The sequence below is a fragment of the Ascidia mentula genome, chromosome 8 (genome assembly GCF_947561715.1).
Source record: "Ascidia mentula chromosome 8, kaAscMent1.1, whole genome shotgun sequence".
In the NCBI taxonomy this organism is placed as follows: Eukaryota; Metazoa; Chordata; class Ascidiacea; order Phlebobranchia; family Ascidiidae; genus Ascidia; species Ascidia mentula.
The window spans coordinates 11,890,862-11,910,464 of NC_138573.1; the positions used below are offsets into that span (position 1 = coordinate 11,890,862).

The window sequence follows — 19,603 nt, forward strand, 5'->3', positions numbered from 1 at the left end:
GAGTTTACCAAAGCGTTGTTTCAGAAATTGTGTGCCCCGCCAACTCACACTACTCATCATGTATGTCTGCGTGCCCACGCACTTGTTCTGATTCGAGAGACCCGACTTGCGATCAAGGATGTGTGGAAGGTTGTGATTGCGACACAGGCTTTGTTCTTTCCGGTTCAGAATGCGTTCCACGCGCCGATTGCGGTTGCACGCATAGTGGGAGGTACTACAAGGTAGGACTGGAACTACTTTACTTGTTTTTCATATGTGCAAGCTCCAACCAACTGTTATCCGAAAATTAATTTCCTTGATTATTTTCGCGAATCAAGTAGTTATGTGATTAAACGTCATTCCGTATAACTTTCGCAGAACGGGGAATCTACTTACACGTCAACGTGCAACAGAAAATGTGTGTGCCAAAGAGGCCGCATGAGCTGCACGGCATCAAGATGCGGTTCGAGGCAGAAGTGTGGAAAAGACCACAACGGACGACCAGCCTGCGTGCAAACTGGTAAGACATGCAAATACAAACACACCCACATAAAACTACCACCACGAGCAAAATCCATAGTTTATAGTTCTGTATGACACCCCAATACAGTATAATTTTCACTTAAATTTGAATCATATTAGTTTAAATAAAAATAAAATTTTCCTTACCGCAATGGGTACTGATATGATTTTAAGCAGCGGCAAAAATCTTTCACCATTTGTTGTGTGAGTCATTAAATTCCTACTATCGTCAAGCGATTTAGCAAGAACTGCTGACTCACAACACCGAAGTGAGAAAGCGACGTAAACAAAAGATTAACTTTATCAAAAATGTCTTTGCAGGCGAAGCGGTATGCAAAGCATGGGGAGATCCTCACTACATGTTGTTAGACGGCAGCGGTTGGTTCGATTTCATGGGCACATGCAGCTACTACCTGTCAAAAACATATCGCCTGCAACAAAGCGACCCGAAATGGTTTTCCATAGTTGCCCAGAACGAACACAGAGGAAGGAATACGCGAGTTTCTTATTTGCGACATATAACTGTAACGCTATTGAACGGTGAAGATGTGGTTCGACTCGAAAAGAACCGCGTTATCAGGGTAAACATGAACTGCTTATTATATTCAATGGTATTGAAATGTTATGTTTATTTAACACCCAAGTGTAAACATTGAGTAATCGAAAAGCACAACTCTGATTAAACGATTTTTTGATGTACTTACCAATATTTAAAAGAAGATGTTTATATAATACTGCATATGTTTAGGTAAACGGTGAAGTGGTGGAAAGTTATGATTCGGACGCATACACAGTGGGTCCATCAGGGCGCGGAGTAATGCTTACTACATCGTACGGACTGAAGGTTTTCTTCAACGGTAACGGAGCACGCATTACCGTGCCCAGCATTTATTTCGGACTTGTAAGTTCTTCTTAAATGCTTACTACATCGTACGTTCTAAACCAACATATTTGTAGGTCCACGGCTTGTGTGGAAATTACAACGGTGTCAAAACTGACGATTTGCAGAAGTTAAATGGTAAACAGGCGTCAAACTTTAACGAGTTTGCTGTAAGTTACACAGTTGGGAACTGTTCGGATGACGTACCTGACCAATTTAGCTGCTCACGAAGCGAAACAGCAAGATGGTAAGATATTGTGGTAAATTAAGCATTGGAAAGAAAAAGCTAAAAAGATTAAATTCTGATAAATCTTTTCGACGTGTCAGCTTTGTTACCACAATGTTTACAGTTGGAAATAATAGAAACAAGAATACATTTAACGACCAAGAAAAAATAAATAAATTGCTTTAAATGCATTACGTTGTAATGTTGCAGGAGTGCTGAGCAACAATGCGGATCTCTCATTAAGCAAAACGGGGTATTTAGTGCTTGTCATAATTCTGTGGACGCAAAGAAATTCTTCCAAAAATGTGTTTTTGACGTTTGCGCCACCAACGGCGACTCCGAAGTCTTGACGCAGGTACGTCACACCAAACACCTGTTATCTCGTTTATTTTACCTTCAACTAAATAACATCAAAATTGCACAAACACATGATTTATGAAATACCGATAAAGGGCATAAAATGCGTCAACTGAACAATGAACGTCAGATTTACAGATAAATATGCTATATTTACATCAGCGGTTGATGGTAAATGGAATAAATGCAGCAATAGCGTCGGGAAATTTCCAGTTTTCCAGCCTTGGGCGTTATACAGTAATGTGTGTGGTTACTCGCAGGCCCTCGAGACTTACGCTGGCGAGTGCCAGTCAAAAGATGTCGAGCTTTGCGCGTGGCGAAGCATGACAAGAAGAGAGGCAATAGACTGTCCAGCGAACAGTCATTACGAAGGATGTGCCACGCCCTGCCCTGACACGTGCTCTTCACCCTACGCATCAAGCAAGTAAGTTCACACCAAATTATCACCCACCTGACTGCGCCAATTGCCGCTTGCGAACTAATTGCTCATTCTACTAATTGCCCCACGGTTCTAGTAGAAGCCTTTTGATGGTGCAAGGCTAAGAGAAATGGTTCGGCAGACGTCTCATTTCCTACTGACACCTGTTGCACAAAAGCGTGTTGCACGTTTGACATTTGGTTTCCTTAAATAAAACAATTCAACCTTTATGAAAAGACGCTTGCGAAAATCCTTTTTTTAAATATCTATGTATCAATCTGTTTTGTCGTTACAACCAATGCGTTCTAAAAGTAAATCCAATTGTTACGTCACAGTTGTCGGCTCCAAGGAACTGTAGAAGATTGTGTGTGTGATGTTGGATATATTCGGGATGGGGACAACTGTGTCAGACATACTGAATGTGGATGTTCTATCGATGGAGTGTACATCAGGGCAGGTAAGTTATAGTTTGCGTTTAGTGGCGAATTGAATTGTTTAGAAAATTTGTCTAATTTTCTGTACTACTATAGGTCAGCGTGTTGCTCAACCCAAGAAATATAACGAGTGCGCATGTGCTGGATTGAACAACTTTGAATGTACTTGTTCACGAGGATACACCGGAAATCCGTGTCGAGGTAAACTATGGAAAATAGATGAGTGGTATTTTATTGAATTTCGTGCCAATGGTCAGAAAGGAGCGAATTAATTTTAAAATAATCTAGTGTCTGTGTCGCAATGATTTTATTTTTTGTTCAGCGATTTTTACATGTGTGTGTGTTTTCTTGCAGATGTAAATGAATGCTTGAACAATCCGTGTGACTCGAATGCACGATGCTTAAACACTGCAGGAAGTTACACTTGTGAATGTAATGAAGGTTACTATGGAAACGGGAAGAGTTGCACAGGTTGGGGCAAAATTTATGTTCATATTGGCCTGTTGTAGCTTCAATCTACTGTCCATTCTGTTGTGGTTTGGATGAACGTATATAAAAATAAATGTAACCTTTTATTGCAGCTGATGCCAAATGCGACGCACTGCCGAATATCGAGAACGGTTATTTCTTCCCGTCGGCTCGTACACAGTGGCAAGTGGGAAGTATGGTGACTTACCGATGTCGGAGAGGATTCCAACTGAATGGAGACAACCAGTTACGGTGCCGAGATGGCGGGGAGTGGTCGGCTCTTCCACCTACCTGTACAGGTAAGCATTAAAACCTGTCCAACCACTTGGGCTTTTAAAGACTTTCGAGAGGTATTCGGTTGACGCGCTTATGAATCATACGTCTGTTGGTGGAAAAAGCATTTTAATCCTCGTCATATTTGGAAGCTGTAGTTTTACTTCAGTATATGTGTAAACATCGAAATCCCTTTTTTGACGTCTTTTTTTATTCGCTCTTTATTCTTGACAATTAATCAGATTTTTTTCACGCCGTCGGCGTTTTCAGGTTTTACGCGCAAAACTTAGAATGTAAAGATAAGATATATTTAATGATGTTTGCAGATATTAACGAATGTGATGATTCTACTCCTCCGTGTCCAACCTCAGCCACATGTCACAATACAAAGGGAAGTTACACCTGTCGTTGCAAGGACGGTTTCACCGGTAACGGAAGATCTTGCACTGGTAAGATTTATTTGCATTAATAAGGATGAACATCAATACAAATTGATAATGGTTGTAGAAACAATCGAAACGTTTACATGAAGTTTTCCAACACTGTATGGGCTATTCTGTTCATATTAAAGATGTACAAAACCGTTCGTGATGAACAGTTACATTTTCTTCACCAAAAGCGTATCAGATAATCCCATCCAATTTTTATGGTTTGTACGTGGCAGTTTTTAACGATTATCATTCTGCAGCTGTTACATGTGGAGGTCTTGTAAATCCCGTGTATGGATCCCGAAAACCTACGATACGAGGACGCCATCCAGGGGGAACCACCGTGACGTTTTCGTGTGTAAGTGGATTCGAGATTTCAGGATCCGAGAGCGTGACTTGTCTTAACAACGGAAGATGGTCGGACTCAATCCCGTCTTGTGTTGGTAAGATCTGGCGTTTTTTTTAAACCTTTGTAACTAAAAAACGCATGTTTACTAGTTATCACAATTTTGTTGGTAATATTTCTCAACACGATAGTTACTTTCCAGGAGGATGTCAATGCATAATAACCTCATACTCTTTGCAAATGTGGGCATTAGCTGGGACTTGCACTACAGATTATTTGTTATTATTATGCATTTTTATTAATCAAGATATTAACGAATGCAAATCTGGAACTCACACCTGTGACGTCAGGGCAACATGCAGAAACACGAGGGGAAGTTTTAGTTGTGCTTGCAGGGAAGGATTTAGTGGAGATGGAAGAACCTGCTCGGGTCAGTGGAAGTTATTTATTATAAATTGCCATGATGTAAATGCTTCCGCCCTGCAGTAAACTCATATGCATATAAACAGGGTTATGAAACAAACAATGGTTCATATGCATTATTGACTTTTTTACCGGTTTGGCGAATATTACCAATATATTTATCTGTAAAACATTTTTGAACAGGTGCTCAGTGCTCTTTGCCACGACCACCTCGCCATGGACGTATTGAGTTTACCGGCAAAACATTATTCGACCAGGGTGAGACGATTTCGTATTCCTGTAACGATGGTTTCACCACTAACGATCAAACACTGGCGACTTGTCAGTACACCGGACAATGGTCAATTCAGCCACCAGTATGCATTGGTAAGCACGATACTTGTGTGTATCTCGGGCAAAATAATGTCCTGACCAAAAAGTTGTTTTGTTTTAACAAGTGTGTTTGATCACGCAGATATTGACGAGTGCTCCCTGGGAACTGACAACTGTCACGAGAATGCGAAATGCATCAACACTTTCGGATACTTCCAATGTCGGTGCATGACCGGTTACCAAGGAAACGGGGTGTCTTGTGATGGTAAGAACCAAAAAGCTTCAGTTGGGAAAAACCCACCTAGAGGACTGCATTGGTCTTGTCTTAAACGACCTGTTTTCCAACAAAGCCAGATATATCATCAGTAGACTGTCTCCAAATAAGCACCACGTCATGGTCATATATCGCCTTATTTAACTATCCAGTCTTAACAACGCCTAAAGTTGTTTTAAAAACTGTAAATCGCTACGTGTGTGTTTATAATGAGCAGACACAATAAAGGGTGGGACAACCCCACCTCCGAAACTTCCCAACATAACGTCGAATGACGATGTTTATTTTTGTCAGCAATTACGTGTCGTCCGAGATCGGCTCCAGAAAACGGCCAGATGACTCCGTCGTCACCCGGCGTCTTTACATCGGGTCTAACTCTAAGTTTCAGTTGTGATGCGGGTTATAGATTGGAGGGAAACGAAAATATAACGTGTATGTTGTCTGGGCGCTGGACTGCAGAATCACCAACTTGCACAGGTGAAATTTTATGTCATTTGTTTAGTTAAGCAGAACTGCTCTCAGTATCGAATTTATAACCAAATAACCAATTAATACAGAAGGGATTTTCGAGAAATTTAAATTACGATTTTATTTTAATAGTGTGGTTTTTAATCTAATTTATATCGTGGTATCGCACTCAAAATATGGTTGCATTTTTTAATGTTTTCGTGTCGCATATATTGTCAAATACACCAGAAGCAAAAAAACTGTAAGTAAAAAGAATGTTTAATGATTGTTTTTAAGTCCATGATATGGGGTTTACTCTTTACTCAACAATTCTTGTTTCATTTTTAGACATCGATGAGTGCGAAAGTGAAAGCAACCCTTGTGATGAAAATGCTATTTGTCGAAACACGGACGGTCAGTATCAGTGTACATGCAAACCCGACTACCAAGGAGATGGCGTTTTCTGCGAAGGTAAATATTTACAACATAAGTTACCATGTTATCTTGTTTGTAGAAACAACAAATCCATTCCTATACTATATAAACTATATTACAATGTATCATAAACACTTTGGTTCCGTAACACAGACCGTTATCAGTAAAATAAATGCATTGAAATTGCGTTAGTGCATCAAAACATGGAACTTTTCTGTAAAATAGAGAAAAAAAATGTTTTTCCCGTTTGATTATAAAAATCTTCTTGGCAAATCTTGCAATAAAAAATTGTCGCGTAACTTGATATCAGTCAACGGATTCTGTGAAGCAGTTAAGGTTCCTAACAAATACCAGAAATTTGAAACACGAAAATTTTTCAGCGATCACGTGTGAATTCCCAAATATTCCTCTCAACGGAATCGTTGTGAGCGGAATGAAGGAAGTTTTTAACGTGGGCGATCAACTGGAGTTCGCTTGCAAGCCCGGTTATTTTTACGATGAACCGAACGTGATTGAATGTAGAGAATCCGGAACTTGGTCTGATTTGCCGCCATCATGTTATGGTCAGTCTGCGCCGCTTTTTACATTACTGCTTAAACTTACATAGCTCACTCCCTTGGTTAACACAATTCATGTGAAGAGATTGATAAAACACTATTTATTATGCCTGATTTGGACTGAATAGAATCTATATCGTAAAATACTTTTTCATAAGTCTATCGTACAGTTTGTAAGGAGATGCTTTACCACAGATATTGACGAATGCATTGCCGAGATAAATCCCTGCCACTCGGAGGCGCAGTGCGAAAACTTAGAAGGAAGTTTTTTATGCACGTGTGTAAGTGGATTTTACGGTGATGGGGAGAATTGTGAAGGTAAACCATCAAATTTAAAATCTTAAAAAATAAATCATTTTGATGCATTTCAAAAATGAGGACATACTAAAAGCGACCTATTCCGTACCTCCTATGTAAGATAGTGTATAAAATGACAGCGCTAAGAGTTCCTTTACTTATATCGTATATGAGACAAAACCACCTTATATCAAGAACATGAAAAAACATTAACGTGCAGAGGTGAATTGCGACGCGCTCGATTTTTCCGATCTGGTCGTCATTTCATCCAACCTAACTTCCTATCCCGTGGGTGCCACTGTAAACTTGTCGTGTGTCGATGGTTACGCCCTGGATGGACCGTCCAGTACCACCTGTCTGGATGACGCCACATGGACCACAAGCGACGTCACTTGCATGGGTACGTTGGAACAAAAACACAGACGCAGCATTTACTGTCTTGTGTATTATATTTTTTTGTGTTGTTTCATATATATGTTGTACATTGAAATTTTTTTGTATGCAGACATTGAGGAGTGCGGTAACCCATCAGATACACCCTGCGACGATATTAACGGAGAATGCACCAACTTTATCGGTGGATATACATGCACGTGTAAAGCTGGTTATACTGGAGACGGCGTTGATTGTGAACGTACGTTTAGTACAATTTTGTTGCCCTGGGCGTCTTTTAATAATACCGTTGATATTGTTTACGTGCATTAACATGTAGTTCTAGTAAATTATGTATGTTATCATGTAAAAAATGCCTGACTTAACCCAAAAATGGCCTCGGTTCAGAAATCGACTGTGGCACTCCCATTGCCCCCGTCGATGGATATTTTTCCCCTCCCGATCAAATACTTTGGGTGTTTGGCGACACCGTGCGGTACGGATGTAACGCGGGTTATCAGCGCGTGGGACCGAATGAAGTCACGTGCGAGGAAACTGGTTCGTGGTCGGAGGATCCACCGATTTGCGAAGGTGCGAAATGTTATACATTAAAACAATTACTTAGACTTTTAAACTATTTTTGTTTGTAGACATTGACGAGTGTGTGACAGAGACGGATTTATGCGATGATAATGCTTTCTGTTCCAACAATCTTGGTTCATACGAATGCACGTGCATTAACGGCTACGTAGGAGATGGATTTACTTGCGAAAGTGCGTTTAACAAGTATTTGTTATTACCGATTATATAAACAGTAAATTACATTCTCATCACTATACTTCACAATACGTTACATTATATAGCTTGGTTTCTCGGAACTCAAATGGGATTTTAATTTTCCTGAACATTTTTGCAGAGATTGAATGCCTCGCACTGGACTCCGTTCTAAACTCGAGGAGGCGACCTGAGAATGACCGAACTTGGGCATACAGTGACGTGGTTAACTACAGATGTGAAGCAGGTTACGAATTGTCAGGGTTTTCTCAACTAACTTGCCTGATGTCGGGCCATTGGTCTTCTGACGAACCAGTCTGCGACGGTGAGAAATGACCGAATGAAAATTCCCGTTCTAATTCAAATTTTATGCTTTTGTAATCTTACTCGCCTGTGCCATGTTTCTATTTCTTTACACTATTCTTTGAAATACACATCTTTTCACAGAACTTAAACGAAAGTTAATGTTTTTACTATTTGAACAGTTGATGCAAATGCGAAGCCACAAACACGTATAAGCCAGATTTGAAACTTTTTTTTGTGAGATTATTTTGTGTTTGTTTGGTTAGATATCAACGAATGTGAAACAATGGCGCCATGTGATGAACAAGCAACTTGTACCAACACGATCGGTAGTTACTCGTGTGAATGCAACGAAGGTTACACTGGAAACGGACTCATCTGCTCAAGTAACTTTTTTTTCTCGTTTTGATCTCGCTCTGTGCTTTGCTTACTTACAGTACTTCGAACTTAAACTTATTTCCATTGAAAATCTTATTTCCATTGAAAAAACATATACCATGCTACTCACATATAAATTTTGTCTCGCGAAAAACGTTTCGTAGTTACAAACTCCAATGTCTATATACACTGTAGCGATTTTAGCATATTGCAATGAATTAATCGCATTACTTTCGTTTTAGGGGTGTTCTGCCGTCAACCTTTCCCCAACCGGTATAGTTCGGTGGCGCCGCGCCTCCGCAAGTATTACGCTGGTACTGTGATAACTTATTCCTGTGCTGACGGATACGACCTTGTTGGAAGTGGATCTTCAATATGCAGTAATGACGGTAGTTGGTCGTCTACAGAACCGAGTTGCGAGGGTAAGTCGAATGCCATGGATTGAAGGCAGACTTTAATATACTTTGCCTTGCCTTTCCTGCATTGAGACAGCTGTGTTTCTGTTGCTGCCATTAACCACAAATTATCTGTAAACATGAATCTGTATTTTTATGTAGATGTCGACGAGTGTTCAGACGGAACTGACGATTGTCCGGATGGTGCTATTTGTGTGAACATGCCGGGTACATTCAGGTGCATGTGTGCAGAGGGGTACACAGGAGACGGAAAAATGTGCGATCGTAAGTATTTCCCATTTTGTTGATAGAAATAAATTAAAGGAATGGTTAGTTTTATTGTTTTTCGGAAACGTATAGCTACACATAAACCTTGATTTTGGTGCACAAAAAAGCGGCAAATATCTGGCATTTTGTGATAGCAGAACCATTACCGAACAACTTGTCGTGTCTAACTAATCCTAATGGCCACCAACATATGTATCTACCATCTACCACTATATCCCCGTTTATAGGAATTACGTGCCCTGCCTTGGACGATGTGGTAAACGGCGCCTTCTCCGTATCGGGCGGACCTCCCTACATAGTGGACGTGGAAGCAACTTACACTTGTGATGAAGGATACAGACTCAGGGGAAAATCCCCTCTCGTGTGTTTGTTGAATGGATTGTGGTCTGGTAGAGCTCCGGTTTGCATCAGTGAGTATATGTTGTCGATTTCCATGTTAATTATGTAAATATATGCACGGAAAATTATGAGTTTTCAAGTCGATTTATAAAGCTGGCTTGTATTTCCATTACTCGTGCATATTTTCAAACATTAACCCACTGCAACCTTAAAATCGTTCTCGTTCATATAATTCACAACCCTACACGACACCACGCAAGGCATATGTCAAACGTTACGCTCATTCACACTATAGTAATATTGGTTACTGCAACTTTTTCCAAAATTCTTTATCTTCTGGCAATTCTAGACCTGCTGGTCCTAATTTTAATGGCTTTAATCGATTGCTAAAAAAACACAACCCTAGTGCGGTTGAGGAAGGTTTGGTGACGATCGCATATATTTCAGATGTTAACGAGTGTCGCGAAAACTCCCACAACTGTGATGAGAATGCTGATTGTTCTGACACGGATGGAAGTTTTACCTGTGCTTGCTCCAACGGATATTCTGGTGATGGTGAAACTTGTCAACGTAAGTAAAGTGGAAATGTTGACTATTCTGCATACGGACGTAAGGGGGCAAATACCTACGTAAACGTTTGTAACCATGTATTCTTTAGCATCAGGTGTATATTTGCTATTTGATTTCCATTTTCAGCGCTATTTACCTATTCTGCTCACACCTGGATTATACGCGGTTGCTAAAACACTTTTTATGTCCGCTGTTATCCAGTTTATGATCTGATTCCCGAGCGTTTTGTGTCTTTTTCTTCGAGGAATATAAATCAAAAGTTTTTTGCAGTTATTGAGTGTCCTGCGCCGGAAGACATTGATGACGGGTATCTCTCATCACCTTCACAACTCACATACGGGTTGAACTCGAGAATCGCCTACGAATGCAATCCCGGTTACGTCATCGAGGGTAGTTCAGTGTTGGAATGTCAACCTGATGGAACCTGGTCGGAAAATTTCCCAACATGCATCGGTGAGAATGTGATATCAAATGCTTTTAACTTTTTTTTCGACCATAACATTGGCAGGTTTTCTTAACTTGTGTTAAGATTTTTTTTTTTTTTATAACAACAATTGTGTAAGAGAACGAAATTCTTTGCGCGAATCTAACCATGCTGCTTTGTCTTTATAGACGTGAACGAATGTTCGGATCCGTTGAACCACCCATGCTCTCCAGATGCAACTTGTTCCAACACACCAGGATCTTACACCTGTACTTGTCTTCAGGGTTATTACGGCTCGGGCAAACAATGCAAACGTACGTTATGGAACCATATTTGTTCGCCCTTTAAAAGGCGTTAATTTTGTATTGGGAACAAAACAAAAAAAATTCTTGTCTAAATTCTTGTCTTGTTTTCTATTCATTACATAAAATTATTTACATAGAAATCATATGCCCGGCACCGTCCGCACCAGCCGATGGAACTGTTTTCTCTGATGACGCATTACCGTATGTGTTGGGTGACGTGGTCTTCTACCAATGTAATGCTGGTTTTGCGTTGGTCGGTGAAGATTCGGCCAGGTGCATGCACGACCGAACCTGGTCATCACCCGAACCCAAGTGTGTTGGTAAGAAACCAAACATGTTGTTTTGTGACAATCCGTCAGCTCGCAATTGCATCATGCATTTTATATCATACACACATTAAAATAAAATACTGACATATGCAGACATTGATGAGTGCGAGGACAATATTTGCGACGAGAATGCGGAATGCATCAATACTGTTGGTAGCTTTTCATGTTCCTGCAACCACATGTACACTGGCAACGGATTCCACTGTGATTGTAAGTATATGCCTCCGTTACTCTTCTTAAATACTGTTGTTTGACTGCGTTTCGAACAAATTGTCATAATAATTATCAATGCCATACCTATGTTACGTTACATTATTACGTACTGTAATTATTGTATAAATATACTGTATGCGCAAAGAAATTTGAAAAAGAGCTTTAATTTGATGTTTTATGTAAACACTGCGTTTTAAAAACATATCACGAATAAGTTACAAGTAAACTTTGGTTAAAATTTGCCCCTAATACTCAGTTTAAACTTCATTTTATGTTCAGCTCTTCGATGCCCTCCCCCTGATGTTCCACATCTAACCACAATAAGTCCACCACTTAACCGTGGAAAGTGGTCAGTGGGTGATATCGTCACATATTCCTGTCCCAGGGGTTACAGAGTGGAGGGAAGTTCTCGCATTACTTGTAACTCGGACGCCACGTGGTCCAACGTCGCACCCGCTTGTGAAGGTTTGTTTTTAAAATATTTTCGCCTATTCCATGTGTGTTTAGATTCTGTTGGCATGTTTGTATAAATTTTTTTGTATTTATGATGTTAAAAGTGCGAAAAAGTTTATCTTCTTTAAATGTGGCATATTTGAATAAATAAACAAACCATGCCTTGGATATTTATATTTATCGATCACGTCTTTCATAATTGGAAAAATGAAATTCTTTTTCAGAAACAATAAATTTCAACACTATAAATAACATAGCCAAAATTCCACACAAATATTGTATTGTAAACATGAGGCCCATTTTTAACTCCAATTTGCCACCAATTCCCGGTTTCAGACATTAACGAGTGTGAGAGTGCGTTCGGAAGTCCGTGTGATGAAGACGCGACTTGCACCAACACAGAAGGAAGCTTTACGTGTCGATGTAACGAAGGATATACAGGAAACGGACAACGTTGTTTCCGTAAGTGAAATTTATGCCATTTTGTTTGTTTTGGTGACTTTCAACTTCTTCAAAAGTTTTTCCAATGGTTAACACTGAATACATTTTGAACAAATTTCGTTTTTGTTTCCTGGACATTTACTCAAATTCTGCTGTACGCCGCATCATTATCTGGTTTTAAACTTGAATAGTTTGTTGCTCCTGTTGAAGCGGAAGTATATCGCGAAAGCTCCGGTTACTAAAATTGTTTTTAAGCAACCAGTCTGTCACAAAAATTACACCAGAAACCATAGCATTTACTGGAATCAATACTTTTTATATGTGAGTTATACCAGCTATCCCACATAAAACTATGTCATCCACTCATGTCTTACTATTACCGATATCTGTCTTCCAGCTGTAAGCTGCGCCCGGCCACAGAAGATAGATGACGGATCATTCGTCCTGGTGCAAGGATCAACCTCGATGGGCAACAATGTTCTATATTCCTGTGATAGTGGATACAGGTTAAGCGGAGAGGCGAGTGCTACTTGCAAGAGTGACGGAACCTGGTCTGAGGCACCGCCCACATGCGTCGGTAAATAAGAGTGAAATTCTATTGGAGTTGGACTCGTTAAATTATACATAAGCTTCCCAGCAATATGGAGCAAATATTATGAATTATGTAAGCACAAATAAACACTTTAAATATGGAGAGCTAATTGTTATATGCAACTCAATTTTGGAGTGTTCTTTATTGTATTTTAACCATAGTCTTATCTGATAAAGCAAAATCTATTGTGCCTTGTAGATATTGATGAATGCAGCGATGGAACGCCGTGTGACGTCAACGCTGAATGTGTAAATCAACCAGGTGGATTTGATTGTAGCTGCAACGAAAACTACGAAGGAAACGGTCTCATTTGCGAAAGTAAGTGACTTAATCTTACAACGCAGGTTAACTGACACAAGCTGAAACAACAAGCAATGGGGGATAAGCAAAACAATGTTGTCGTGGTAATTACGATAATTTCCAGGCTAATATCTGTCAGTCTTGGTATATAAGACAAAAATATTTGATAATATTTATTACTTTTCCTTGTCAGGAATTCGGTGTCCTTTCCCCAACACGTTTTCCCAAGCGACTTTCTCCCCAACTGTACAAGAGAAGAACCAGTGGGTAGTCGATGACGTCATTCAATACTCGTGCAAATCTGGCTATTCAATCGGCAGCGTTACCACGGCAACATGCCTACCGACTGGCCAATGGACAGACGAAGCGATTGTTTGTTCAGGTATACATGAGGTTTACAGTTAAAAGTAACCAAATCCTATGCTCTGAGATCTACTTGAACTCAAATAAAATATAAATACCTTGTTTCCTTTAAACACAGACATTGACGAATGCATGACCAATCCGTGCGATCCAAATGCAGCTTGCGATAACATTCCCGGAAGCTACTTCTGTTCCTGTAATGTCGGCTTCGTTGAACAAAGTGACATGTCTTGTCTAGGTAAAATGACACCTCTTCTATGTAAAAGGACTTAAAATAAATCTCATACTGCTGTGATCGTCTTTTACTCCTTATGGAGCTCTAGAAATGTTATATTGATTTGCAAAGACAGATCCGTCGGTTACCGACCTGCAAAGGCTGATTCCTGCAGTCAAATTTCTGACGTTTTTCTATTAAGATAGATATTCATGATTTTTTTATTGGTTCACAGAAATCACGTGTGCGGAGCTGACCAATCCGGTCAACGGAGTCATAGTTGATGTTCAAACGCCGTGGACCCTGAATGATGTCGCCGTTTTCTCGTGTGACGAAGGTTACAGGTTGAGTGGTAGAAGGTCACTCACGTGCCAACAAAGCGGTTTCTGGTCAGCACTTCCACCGAAATGCATAAGTGAGTTTTGTCGGAAATGTTGTTGTTGTGTTGTTTTCACAATGAGGTCTTATTCAAAACCTGTGCACTTTATTGCACTTTATTGCAGATATTGATGAGTGTTCGCTTTCGCCTTGTGACATCCATGCAACTTGCACTGATAACCCGGGAAGTTTTACTTGCGAATGTAATCAGGATTATATCGGGGACGGCTTCTCTTGCACGAGTAAGAATTTCACGGCGTTTGGTTTTAAAATCAGAAATATTCAAACAAAAGATTAAAATAATATCGGAAAGCCATTGTTTAAAAGTAACAAATTGCAAAGCAGACTATACTCGTTACCTTTTTCTCTTCAGTAACAAAAACTGGTATATTTGTTTTGCGCACTTTACAACATATCTTAAGATCACCTATAGACTTCTAATACCTAATTTTGTTTTGCAGAGGTTGAATGTGGAAGGCTATCTGCAGTCAGCAACGGTCGCTTCTTCCCTGTAGCCAGCAGCTATAACGTAAACGCACGGGTCACATATTACTGCAACGACGGTTACGTTATCAGCGGTAGTCCCAGTTTGGTTTGTACGGATACGGGAAGTTGGTCAAACGATGAACCAACTTGTATTGGTGAGTGGGAAACTACACGATACGTGCAACGATGATTCATTAAAAGTTTGTTAGGGACTTAGATACATTTTTCTCTGTCTCGTTTACTCTCACGTAACTATATATTTAAAGTCTTGCATCTAGTTGGGACATTGCGTTGTTCAATATCAAACGTACCGAAAGTTTGTAAAATCTATTAATATAAAATGAAAATTCCGTAATTTTGTTTTCATTCTCCCTATTCGTATTGCCAGACTTTTCACAAGCCAAATTTGTAAACACTGTGGCCAATATTGGTTTGTTTAAATAAAACTTGTTGTCCGCTTTGTGCTATGTATAATAATTGTTGAAATGATGTAGACGAAAATGAATGCTTGACCACACCTTGTGACGAAAACGCCCAATGTGAAAACTCTCCTGGGAACTTCACGTGTTTCTGCAACGACGGTTACATCGGAAACGGATTTTTCTGCAACGGTTTGTAACAAATCTTGTATTTGAAAATTGTCTCTCTGTTTTCCTTCTTATCAAAATTTTTTGAGGTGTGCTCGTCATGGTTCTAATCTTTATTTTTTTACTTCGTATTTGCAGAAATCACATGCAGTCGACCTGACAATGTTCGGAACGGAGAGTCTGATGCTGTGAAGTTAACTTACTCAGTTGGAGAGAGCGTTACTTACACCTGTAAGGATGGTTATGAGTTGCAGGGAGATGCAGAACTTGTCTGCCTTAGCGGAGGTTCCTGGACTTCCGATGAACCAACTTGTACAGGTAAAATGAAATCACAGTATAAGTGTGTTTGTTGGTTCTTCGAAGGTTGAGTTTGTGCAATAATATCCACAAAAATCAATGCATGATTCAACCTAAGTTTTAAATAATCAATAAGCGATGGAAATATGTGCTGGTGGAAATACATGCCAATTTACATCATAATACTTGCCAGATATTAACGAATGCACTCATCCATCACCTTGCGACGAAAACGCTCAATGTACCAACATGCCTGGAGGTCATATTTGTACTTGCAATACTGGATATTCGGGCAATGGCGTAAACTGCCACGGTGAGTATCCAATTTCACTGAGGTATTGATTGAGGATGACATAGTTTTTAATTATCGGATTCCTTTTGTGCAGAGATTGTGTGTTCGCCGCCGCCATTGACGACTGGTGTTTCACTGGTTGATGCAAAACAACAATATTCAATCGGGGAAACAGCAGAGTTCGTTTGTCGATCTGGTTACATGGTTTTCGGACCACATGACGTCATTTGCACGGAGGATGGTGAATGGTCGGACAGCTCACCAAGTTGCACTGGTCAGTGTTCTGCTTCGAAAAAAAAAGAACAAAATTTGCGCAATAACGCACTAATAATAAGCGCAAACTACCCGAACACATTTGCTCGAAACTGAAAAAACGGCTTTTGTCATTTTTCAAAAGCTTTTAAATTTTTTTTGCAGATGTAAACGAATGCAGCGATAATCCATGCGATGAGAATGCGATCTGCAGTAACCATAAGGGAACATTCGAATGCGCTTGTAAGAGTGGTTACAGAGGAGATGGAACAAGATGCTCACGTGAGTATATTTTTGAAGGAAAACGCTTTTTCTATATGTTGAAAATTATTTACGCTATTCCTATTGGCTCGTTCAGTGATCACGTGTCCTGACGTTACGACTCACCCGAATGTGGTGCTCAGCTTCGGTGAGAAGACCGAGTACAAATACAGAGATCGAGTGAACTTCGAATGTGAGCGCGGTTACAGGTTGCGAGGAACATCCTACATTAAATGTTTGGAGAGTGGGGAATGGTCTGATAGTGAACCATTCTGTGATGGTGAGTATGTCTTAATGTAATATGGACATTCGAACACCGAATTGTTATTCAGTTGAAAATGCATTTTATTTGAAACACCAAAAGTATAGCGATGTCACGGTCAATAAAACTGATGAGGTCATTTATTTCCCAACGATTTCTACTAGTTATAACAAATTACAACTATCTCTAACATAACCTTCCAAATTGCCATGTAGATCATTATCATTTTTTAACGTCACTTGTTCCAATCTTGTAAATTGTTTCCCAGACGTAGACGAATGTTCTGATCCCGCCCTAAACGCCTGCCACTTGATGGCGACATGCGTCAACGATATCGGCAGCTACTCCTGCGTGTGCAACCAAGGCTACAGTGGAAACGGATTCCGTTGTCGACGTAAGTTTAACGTCCCTCTGCATCATGTTGCAACTAACATGTTTAATTGCCAACTTCCACTTAACATTGCAGAGATCAAATGTCCCGCGCTCCGTACCCCGGCCAACGCCATTATCATTCCATCACGCCCCCTACCACCATACGTACCGTTCGATACAGTTGATTATTTATGTATGGACGGTTATGGTCTGGTTGGACAAAATCAACTCACATGTAAAGCTGATGGAACTTGGTCGTCCCTTCCACCTCTGTGCATTGGTTAGTGTTGGGTCCGGACTACGCGTTGAATTAAAACATTCTAAATGATAATTTTTTTGACTTTTTACAAAATGTTTTTTTTTTCAAACTATTTTTTATTATTCAGAAACAATTTATTTTTCGAAATATTTGTTAATACAACGGTGTGAAGTTGTTGGTCAAAAACTTTTTATCTTTGTTAAACATGTTTTTTCAAACAGACGCCAACGAATGTCTCACGCTGGTTCCCTGTGACGTAAACGCTCGTTGTGACAACAGTCCAGGTGGTTTTGACTGCGCCTGCAACCGTGGATACAGAGGAGATGGATTCACATGTCAAGGTAGAATTACTGTACCCTCAGAGGATTTCAGCTATTCCAAATAACTCACTAAAACGCCATCGCTGCTCTTGGTAGAAATCACCTGTGGTGACGTTTTGGCGCCACGATACGGTTCAAAAGAACCCGCAGCGTCCAAGGATCACGCGGTTGATGATGTCAGCCAGTTTTCGTGCAACGACGGATTTAGGTTGGTCGGTCAGTCGTCGATCACCTGCGGACCTTCTGGTATCTGGAGCTCTCTACCGCCCCGATGTGTTGGTAAGTGTCGCTAGAGATTAAAATCTATGGGAATCGAATTTTATGATGATTTAATAGATTTTGTTGAGTTAATTTGATTTTTCTGTTACCCTTAAGAAACTGTATTAGAACTAGAGTTCAATTGTATCAGAGTTTTGCAATTAAAGCAAATATTATTATGGTTTTTTAGAAATATTGTAACACAATTCTTATTGAAAGATTTTTGGATAGGAATCCAAAATCTTAACCAGCAAACACAATTCTTATAGAAAAATACTATTCTTACCTAAATGTATGGTTTGATTTTAATGACTTGTTAAACAAAAATTATGCAGATGTAAACGAGTGTGCAGACCGCGTTAACCCCCCGTGCTCCCGCAACGGTAGATGTGAAAACACAGTGGGAAGTTACACGTGCACATGTAACGACCGATATGTGGGAGATGGTGTTGATTGCCAACGTAAGTTTTAAATTTATCTTTTTTGTGTATTTATTGGTTTCTTAAGACAACAAGATCTTTGTAAACCCTGCAAAAAACATTTTATCAACACCAAACATTTTTTATTTCTGCCACCTAGTGGTGAGTTGTTCAGCACCGGGTGTGTTATCACCAGCCATCATCGTGTCACAATCACGTCCCGTATACGAGGTTGGTTCGAGAGTTCGTTATTCGTGCCCAGATGGTTACCAGCTCGATGGCAGTGAGGTGGTCACGTGCCAAGACAGTGGAATTTGGTCCGACCTCCCCCCTTCTTGCGGAGGTAAGCATACGTCACGCATTATTACGTCACTGCTTGGGTTGTTGTGCTTATGTGTTATTTTCTTGTGTCGGTTTAGATGTGAACGAGTGTTCGAACCCCTCATTGAGTTTCTGCTCACCGCATGCAACTTGCACCAACACACAGGGAAGTTATATCTGCACTTGTAATTCGAGATACACCGGAGATGGTCAATACTGCTCCAGTAAGTTAAAAATAATACTCAATATCAATTTGATTGCAGACAAACCTGAATATTTGAAAAGCATTGAAAGATTTGACTTGTGTAGTTGTCAAAGATGTTTGTTAAATCTGTATATTTCGAAGCATTTTATTTGCCGACTTAATCACATACATAATAATACATTATTTTTCTTATTCTAAAGAATTTCTTTTGTCTTTATCTTAATTTTACGTTTTTATGTCAACTCATATTTTATTTCCATGTTAACAAACATTTTGTACTTTGCAGTAATCCGATGCGAACCTCCCGCGCAAATCAAATCCGGTACTTACGCACTTGTGGACCGAACTACTGCAACTGGAAATGATGTAATGTACAGATGTAACGATGGTTACGTGTTGGTTGGGGAGGCGAGGGCCACTTGTGACGACGAAGGACAGTGGAGTCACGAGCCCCCAACTTGCATAGGTAAGACAGGAAACAAACGCCTGAATGATATTTGAAATG

At 39.9% G+C, this 19,603-nt stretch overlaps 1 protein-coding gene across 1 annotated transcript in view; it reads left to right on the plus strand.

Annotated features, from left to right (window-relative positions):
• Positions 1-19,603, plus strand: part of LOC145911960 (uncharacterized) — a 61,385-nt gene that overhangs the window by 14,959 nt on the left and 26,823 nt on the right. The window contains exons 18-74 of the mRNA XM_082999389.1: positions 25-221; positions 358-499; positions 823-1,082; positions 1,250-1,402; positions 1,459-1,628; positions 1,818-1,962; positions 2,225-2,388; positions 2,718-2,839; positions 2,913-3,017; positions 3,171-3,287; positions 3,398-3,583; positions 3,884-4,006; positions 4,246-4,428; positions 4,639-4,761; positions 4,938-5,120; positions 5,209-5,331; positions 5,635-5,817; positions 6,136-6,258; positions 6,603-6,785; positions 6,975-7,097; positions 7,297-7,476; positions 7,582-7,710; positions 7,857-8,039; positions 8,099-8,221; positions 8,365-8,547; positions 8,792-8,911; positions 9,146-9,325; positions 9,461-9,583; positions 9,814-9,996; positions 10,373-10,495; positions 10,766-10,948; positions 11,108-11,233; positions 11,362-11,544; positions 11,647-11,763; positions 12,046-12,231; positions 12,556-12,681; positions 13,058-13,237; positions 13,451-13,570; positions 13,746-13,934; positions 14,034-14,153; positions 14,365-14,544; positions 14,633-14,749; positions 14,969-15,148; positions 15,488-15,604; positions 15,719-15,898; positions 16,071-16,190; positions 16,264-16,443; positions 16,587-16,703; positions 16,780-16,962; positions 17,213-17,338; positions 17,411-17,596; positions 17,797-17,916; positions 17,992-18,174; positions 18,489-18,614; positions 18,733-18,915; positions 18,992-19,117; positions 19,385-19,564. Coding sequence (XP_082855515.1) covers positions 25-221; positions 358-499; positions 823-1,082; positions 1,250-1,402; positions 1,459-1,628; positions 1,818-1,962; positions 2,225-2,388; positions 2,718-2,839; positions 2,913-3,017; positions 3,171-3,287; positions 3,398-3,583; positions 3,884-4,006; positions 4,246-4,428; positions 4,639-4,761; positions 4,938-5,120; positions 5,209-5,331; positions 5,635-5,817; positions 6,136-6,258; positions 6,603-6,785; positions 6,975-7,097; positions 7,297-7,476; positions 7,582-7,710; positions 7,857-8,039; positions 8,099-8,221; positions 8,365-8,547; positions 8,792-8,911; positions 9,146-9,325; positions 9,461-9,583; positions 9,814-9,996; positions 10,373-10,495; positions 10,766-10,948; positions 11,108-11,233; positions 11,362-11,544; positions 11,647-11,763; positions 12,046-12,231; positions 12,556-12,681; positions 13,058-13,237; positions 13,451-13,570; positions 13,746-13,934; positions 14,034-14,153; positions 14,365-14,544; positions 14,633-14,749; positions 14,969-15,148; positions 15,488-15,604; positions 15,719-15,898; positions 16,071-16,190; positions 16,264-16,443; positions 16,587-16,703; positions 16,780-16,962; positions 17,213-17,338; positions 17,411-17,596; positions 17,797-17,916; positions 17,992-18,174; positions 18,489-18,614; positions 18,733-18,915; positions 18,992-19,117; positions 19,385-19,564 — 8,769 coding nt within the window. The remainder of the gene's footprint in view (positions 1-24; positions 222-357; positions 500-822; positions 1,083-1,249; positions 1,403-1,458; positions 1,629-1,817; positions 1,963-2,224; positions 2,389-2,717; positions 2,840-2,912; positions 3,018-3,170; positions 3,288-3,397; positions 3,584-3,883; positions 4,007-4,245; positions 4,429-4,638; positions 4,762-4,937; positions 5,121-5,208; positions 5,332-5,634; positions 5,818-6,135; positions 6,259-6,602; positions 6,786-6,974; positions 7,098-7,296; positions 7,477-7,581; positions 7,711-7,856; positions 8,040-8,098; positions 8,222-8,364; positions 8,548-8,791; positions 8,912-9,145; positions 9,326-9,460; positions 9,584-9,813; positions 9,997-10,372; positions 10,496-10,765; positions 10,949-11,107; positions 11,234-11,361; positions 11,545-11,646; positions 11,764-12,045; positions 12,232-12,555; positions 12,682-13,057; positions 13,238-13,450; positions 13,571-13,745; positions 13,935-14,033; positions 14,154-14,364; positions 14,545-14,632; positions 14,750-14,968; positions 15,149-15,487; positions 15,605-15,718; positions 15,899-16,070; positions 16,191-16,263; positions 16,444-16,586; positions 16,704-16,779; positions 16,963-17,212; positions 17,339-17,410; positions 17,597-17,796; positions 17,917-17,991; positions 18,175-18,488; positions 18,615-18,732; positions 18,916-18,991; positions 19,118-19,384; positions 19,565-19,603) is intronic.